The sequence below is a fragment of the Salvelinus sp. IW2-2015 genome, linkage group LG6.2 (assembly GCF_002910315.2).
Source record: "Salvelinus sp. IW2-2015 linkage group LG6.2, ASM291031v2, whole genome shotgun sequence".
NCBI classification, from domain to species: domain Eukaryota; kingdom Metazoa; phylum Chordata; class Actinopteri; order Salmoniformes; family Salmonidae; genus Salvelinus; species Salvelinus sp. IW2-2015.
The window spans coordinates 13,588,315-13,594,816 of record NC_036846.1 but is presented as its reverse complement, the minus strand read 5'-3'; the positions used below and the strand labels follow the sequence as shown (position 1 = coordinate 13,594,816).

General features: G+C 40.1%; 2 protein-coding genes across 2 annotated transcripts; both read right to left on the bottom strand.

The window, feature by feature from the left end:
- Positions 1 to 627: 627 nt before the first annotated feature.
- Positions 628 to 2,126, bottom strand: LOC111965562 (fibroblast growth factor-binding protein 1-like). Its single transcript, XM_023989720.2, has 2 exons — positions 2,037 to 2,126; positions 628 to 1,887 (listed from the first exon to the last, which is right to left on the bottom strand). Exon 2 carries the CDS (start codon positions 1,870 to 1,872, stop codon positions 1,201 to 1,203), a length of 672 nt encoding a protein of 223 aa, XP_023845488.1. The 5' UTR covers positions 1,873 to 1,887; positions 2,037 to 2,126; the 3' UTR covers positions 628 to 1,200.
- A 715-nt stretch (positions 2,127 to 2,841) lies between these two features.
- LOC111965846 (fibroblast growth factor-binding protein 2) lies at positions 2,842 to 5,785 on the bottom strand. Its single transcript, XM_023990205.2, has 2 exons — positions 4,734 to 5,785; positions 2,842 to 4,537 (listed from the first exon to the last, which is right to left on the bottom strand). Exon 1 carries the CDS (start codon positions 5,720 to 5,722, stop codon positions 4,742 to 4,744), a length of 981 nt encoding a protein of 326 aa, XP_023845973.1. The 5' UTR covers positions 5,723 to 5,785; the 3' UTR covers positions 2,842 to 4,537; positions 4,734 to 4,741.
- Positions 5,786 to 6,502: the final 717 nt, after the last annotated feature.

Sequence of the window (6,502 nt, the reverse complement as noted above, 5' to 3'; positions counted from 1 at the left end):
TGTAGGAAAAATCTTCTAAAGGAACACTCTAACGGACTTGGTATAATTACAGAGTAATTACCCAACATGCTCAAACTCCTTATCTTTGGGCAAATGCAGTGGAGTTTGCACAACAGGTGTGTGTGTATGTGTGCGTGCGCGCATGAGCATGCGTGCATAAGTGAGTGCATTGCAGGGTGGTACGGAATAATACTCTGTCTGCCAAGTAGTAGTAAATTATATAATAAGCGTTGGTCATTCGAAAATAATGAGTAATGAGTAATGGTATACAGCATTGAAACTAATAACGACCTAACTCCTGTCCACCCTCCTAGAAAGAATATGCTGCAGAAATGCTTCAACTACAAGTGCATATAAGATGAAGAGAAGAGTTGAGTACATAGTATACAAAATATTTATTAAGTAGGCTACTGTAGCTTTACAATGAATACAACACATAGCAAAAACATTTCAAAGGAAAAAGTGGTATGGATGATATGAGTGCGGTTACATGCACACAATAATGTGATTATTGTGGTTAGTCATATTAATATAATGGTTCGATTAAACCGTTTACATGCTTTGCAAGAAGAACGAATTCCCTAATAATCCTGTTTACATGGACACATCTGAAATAGGGCTATCCGATGGCACTGATAAATGCAGCATATCGCCAATCGAAATAAACGTTCTACCACAGCGAACATTTTATTTTGGGGAATAATATTTGATTCTGAATTCGAACGTATACAGTTTGTATGTGAAAACTACTTCTAAGATACATACATTCAGTTGTTCCAAACACACTCCGCTCACACTAAAAAGGGAGGGTCGATCGGCCTGGTGCTAGCACATTCTCAGATCAAATAAACCGCTGGAACACCGAGTAAAGGTGTTTACATGTCCTAATAATTCGAAAGATTGCTCAGAAAACAATGTGTTTTAATTGGCGTATGTTGACTTAGATTTTACGGCGACTAAAACAAACAGAGTAAGGGGGTTGAGTGACTATTGCAAAGTCTGCCTACTGCCATAATCAGTTTCATATCGAATTATTGGTGTGCATGTAAATGTACTCAAAAATCTGTCTTTAAACTAGGTTCCCCTCACAATCCATCAAAATGCATTCATCTTCACCATGAGAAGTAGCAACAAGCGCTAATTAATTTGTTTATGACAACCAATGGGGAGAGTGGAAATGTAAACGCATTTCTTTTACGTTCAACAATCATCATTCTGGACCATGGAGAAAAAGAAAGTACACAAACTCGACCACGAACCCGCGCAATATTCTTCCGCCAGTCTCTTCTTATCAACTGTGCAAGATTTGGCACCCGATGGGGAGACATAAGGAGAAGAATGTGTCTGAATGGTAGTCCTTGGAACAATAACATCTCTGGGTGTATTGTTAAGTTTGAAATGGGCGTCCTTGGGAGCTTTTCTGCACATACCTGCTTTAATCAAAGCGGTGGAGTCCAAACATAATGTCTTCTGTTTCTTTAGAGCACGCGCAATCTGTTTCCAGTAGGCTTTGGCGTTGGACTCGTACCCAGGGCAAGTGGCTGGTTTGGCCACATATTTGCAGTCGAAACTTGTTTCCCCTTTTTTGCAGTTCACGCCAAGCACAAAGGAATCATCACCTGTCGCAACCCATGTGCACTGCGTATTGTCTTTGGCGGAGAATTTGCCCTTGACCACACCCTTTCCTCTGGGGCTGCTGTCTTTATTCGCTGGAGACGGGATGGAGGGCTTTGGTTGCTCTCTGTCCTTTGGTCCCTCTTTTTCTTTCTTCTTCATCCCGCTTTTTTTGGATCCTTGACATTTAGCAACCATAAGCTCCTGAGATATGCAGGCAATAACCAGCAAGACGGCTAAATTGGTAAGGAGCGCCATGTCCCGCTAAAATATCTGCAGAAATGGCATAGTTATTAGTACAGTAGGCCTCCAATTCAAATAATTGGTACTGTAGCCTGTTACAACATGACAGCAGAAGATTTATGGAGGATAATCGCAGATAATATTTAACACAACATTAGTGGTTATTTTAGTCAGCTCACCTGTGGATTTGGGAAGATGGAAATGATTCAATTTCGTTATGACACCTGGGGAACGTGCATGTGGCATTTATAGAGCACAGACACACCCACCACCCCCTTATTCCCTCACGCCACACACATGGAACATGGGCCTAAACACGCACGCACACACACACACACACACACACACACGCGTTTGTTTTACAATTGATTCCCATTCAAAATCCTATTTTTCCTAACCTTAACCCTTAACCTAACCATAACAGCAACCCCAAATTCCTAACTCTAATTGCAACCCTATCCCTAATTGTAAACCTAACCCCTAAACCAAAAATAGTAATTTTACCTGTGCTGTCTGGTTTGCCTAATATAAGGAATTTTGAATTATTTATACTTTTATATTTTAACAATTAAATGTACTTTTAAAACTTAAGTATATTTAAAACCAAATACTTTTAGAATTTTACTCAAGTAGTATTTTACTGGGTGACTTTCACTTTTACTTGAGTCATTTTCTATTAAGGTATCTTTACTTTTACTCAAGTATGACAATTGGGTACTTTTTCCACCGCTGGTATATGCACCCATTAACTGTTCTAGTAAAAGTGCAGTGAGCAACAAATTATTATTATTTTTTTTTTTAATGAAGTTGATACAACAGCGTCACTTACTGGGGGAAAAAGAGACACAGCACCTCTAAAAGGGTTGTATTTAAGACAAAGACAAACATTGTAGTCAAAAACGTTTTGCCTGCTGGTATTTAAAAAATAGTGAGAGAAAGGCTTTGAACCTAAAGCAAGGCATTAAGGAACACAGACACACTAAAAATAATTAAGAACACACATTTATTCATTACATACACATGTCGACATTCATTCATTGATTGTGACCTTTCAGTCCAATGAACCAGTGGCAGAGCTGAATATGCCACTCTACTATGTAAATGACACAACCTTATGCATTTCAATACATGGTTTATGGTGATACAAACATACACATAAACAAACATACAAAAAAGGCAAAACCAATGGCGTATCTGCCTTAGGAGAGTCCATTATAGGGTATCATAGGTTTGTCTGACACAAAAACCAAACTGTAAAAAAAACTGTCACCAACAGTAAAAACTGTCACCAAAATGAGTACCATGTGAAAGACGATGGATTTAACTATCTGTCCATACCCGATCCACACATTCAGATATGGATGCTTTTAGTTGTCATCGTGACCCTTGGAATTATGTTTTTGGTATTGGTCTCGATGAAACTTAATATTAAGTAACTGGTTTCACAAGTTTTTTGTTGTTTACAAAATGTTTTGGTCAAAGTGTTACCTGAAATGAAATTTTTTAGTTGGCACAAACTTACCTCCAAAAATTAATCAATTTAAGATTGTGTTGCTCAAATTGTCTCATATCTTAATTCAACTAGAACTTATTATTTGGGTATCTTAACTAAAAAAGGCTGTGGAACTATTTGCAACAACTTAGATATTTGACACACATGATGACATTGTGCATGTTCATTTATACAGTAATTCATATTCAACATGTGGGATTTGAACTCACAACCTCTTGGTTCACAGCATGCCAATCTTCCTGCTATGTCACCATGCCTGTCAATGACTGATTTCACCTGTATTGGAACACTTTGCACTTCAGTAAGTAAATATCAGATCTGTTAAAAGTACATTTGAGAACAAATATTTTATTTATCAGAGTGATTAAGGAGTAACTTGCTCCAGAGTGGCGCAGTGGTGTCTGTTGCCATTGTAAATAAGAATTTGTTCTTAACTGACTTGCTGAGTTAAATAAAGGTTAAATAAATAAAAACTTTAAAACAGAGTAACATGCACCACCAACATTAGACAACTATACAGAAAAACATACAATTGCTGAAATAACTAAGTTAAATCAATGATGAGAGAAAAGTCAGATGAACTGATAACTGACATTGACATGGTGCCAGAGCAGGAAGATAGGAATACCAAGAGGTTGTGAGTGCAAAGCCCAGGAGAGGACATGTTGAATAATAATGACTGTATAAATGAACAATGTAATGATGTATGTCAACGTGCATCAGATATGTAAGTTGAAAACATTGTATGTTAAAACCACTGTGTGTAACCAGTTGCACACCTTTATTAGTTAAGATTCACAAATAATTTATACTTGAATGAACATATGAGACAAGTTTTCTAGAGTTGGAGCTAAGTTTGGGCCAACAATTTTTTTGTTTCTTGAGGTAACACTTGGACTGAAAAGTTCAGTAAACTAAAAAAGACTATGTAACTAGTTACTTAATAATAATTTGTTGAAACAAGTAGATTTTTGTATTACAGTGCACAAATCATGGTGAAATGGCAGGCTGGAAAGTTGTTTGATTGACAGCAGTGTCAGCATGATCATTTCCACGAAGAGGGTGTTAGAACTCTCTTCTACCATTTATCAAAGTCATTTTCTGGAAAACCACTCTGAGCACCTCTTTAGTCAGACTTTTGAAGTAATCTTCAAAAGAAATCTAAATCTGGGAAAGAGGGAGCAAAAAGTAAATATAGTGAATAGGTTTACGTTTTCTACACTCAAAATACTTTTTACAGACCTGAGTTAATTTCAGATATTTGATCGACAGACATACCATTTCATACAAATGATCATCATGATAATATACAATGCTATGACTACAATTAAGAAAATATCAACAGCCAACTTTTTAAACTCACCTTCATTATTAGTTCTGAAACCAATCAATGACATAGGAACAGATGCCTTGGAGTGACCGCCAACAATACTCTTGTGCCAGCTGTTTGGCATTGCTCTTGACAGTGGGCTTGGTTGGTTTCAGAGCGGTTGGTTTGGGGGTCAGAAGCTTTCTTAGTCCAGCTGTCTTGTTCACTGCTGGCTTGACTGGTTTTGCGCCTGCTGGTTTTGAAGCTGCTGGTTTAGCTGCTGCTGGTTTTGCAGCTGCTGGTTTTGCCTGCTCAGGTCTAGATTGCTGTGGCTTTGTAGGTGCTGGTCTTGCTTCTGCTCTGGCTTTTTCAGGTTTTGTAGGTGCTGGTCTTGCTTCTGGTTTTGCTGGCTCTGGTCTGGCTTTCTCTGGTTTAGTTTGCTCCGGCCTTGCCTGCTCTGGTCTTGCTGATTTAGCTTCAGGCTTGGTTGTGGCTGGCTTAGCCTGCTTGGTGAATGGTACCTTGGGGGTCTCTGGTTTTGCCTGGTTTGGCTCTTGGGCTTTCTCTGGCTTTTCAGGGATTGCTGCTGGTGCGGCTTCTGGCGTGGAGGAAGCAGAGAACACCATCTGGGCGTCTTCCGGTGCCCTCTTGCACATTTGAGGCTTGATAGCTTTGGGTGCCTGGCAGGCGTTCTGGAGTTTCCTCAGGTCCCACATGATCTGGGTGAAATAGTGGTGAGGGTTGTTGTTGTAGGGACGGCACATCTGGGGCTTACCCGTGTACTCGCACCAGTAGGTTCTCTCGGCACCCTGGCACGATATCCTCAGCCTGGTGACATTTCCCTGGCCAGTGACGCTCATGGTGCAGAAGTCCTTTGCCTTGTTGTTGAACTGGATGGGGTCCTCCCAGACACTCTTCCTGTTCTCTGCAGCAGCAGTAGCAGCACCACCATTGCCTGCCCTTGTGTTGCCATTCTCATTCTGTCCCTCCACTGCCCAGAGACAGCAGGCGAGGAGCAGCAGTGCACTGGCCCGAGTCCACATGGTTATACCAGATGCTTGAGTGTGAGAGAGGGAGTGAGATTGGGACTGTAGAAGCTGAGGGTCCCTCTTGCTATTTATGGGCTTTGCACACAAAGAGGGCATTCAGGTGAAAAAAAGTCTGGGTTACAAGAGCCCTCATGAAGAGGGGAGGAGAGTAGTGCCCCCCCCTGCAATGTGACTATAATTTATGCTTGTCTAGCCACTGTCAATGAAAGCCAGGGCCACATGCAAAACCAATTGGGATGAAGCAAAATAGGCCGGGAACATTGATGCCCACACGTTTAACCAGGTTTTATATAATCACCCATACTACAAATGTTTAATTGAGAAATATGTCAAGCACGACTTTGTGGACTTTATTGCTTGAGAACAATTCCCCAGACTGCCATTAATTTTGAGAAGCTTGGCGCACTGATGCCAACATAATATTTATCTAATCGTCCACCACGCCACTTTAATCATTCACCACGCCAATTTTCCCCCCTCAGTTTTAGATACTGTTCAACTCAATACCACAACGTGTCTTAAAATGCTATCCTGCAAGGACATGTTGAATTGTTCAAGGTTCATTGCTGTTTTAAAGGTAGTTGAGGTTTACAACCATACAGCACAGCCTATAATTTCCTTCCAAATATAAACACAATAAAATCTGAAACTGGAGACTGGGGAGAAACTTGAGGAAAAAAATCCAAGAAATTCCAAACAAATATGCATGTGGGTGGCGGTAGGTCAATCTAGCGTGTCACACAGGAAGTAATTACTGTGCCAGTTAAGAAAGAA

Bases quoted from the DNA above. Each gene is read 5' to 3' on its own strand.
- LOC111965562 (XM_023989720.2), bottom strand. From the start codon at position 1,872: ATGGCGCTCCTTACCAATTTAGCCGTCTTGCTGGTTATTGCCTGCATA.
- LOC111965846 (XM_023990205.2), bottom strand. From the start codon at position 5,722: ATGTGGACTCGGGCCAGTGCACTGCTGCTCCTCGCCTGCTGTCTCTGG.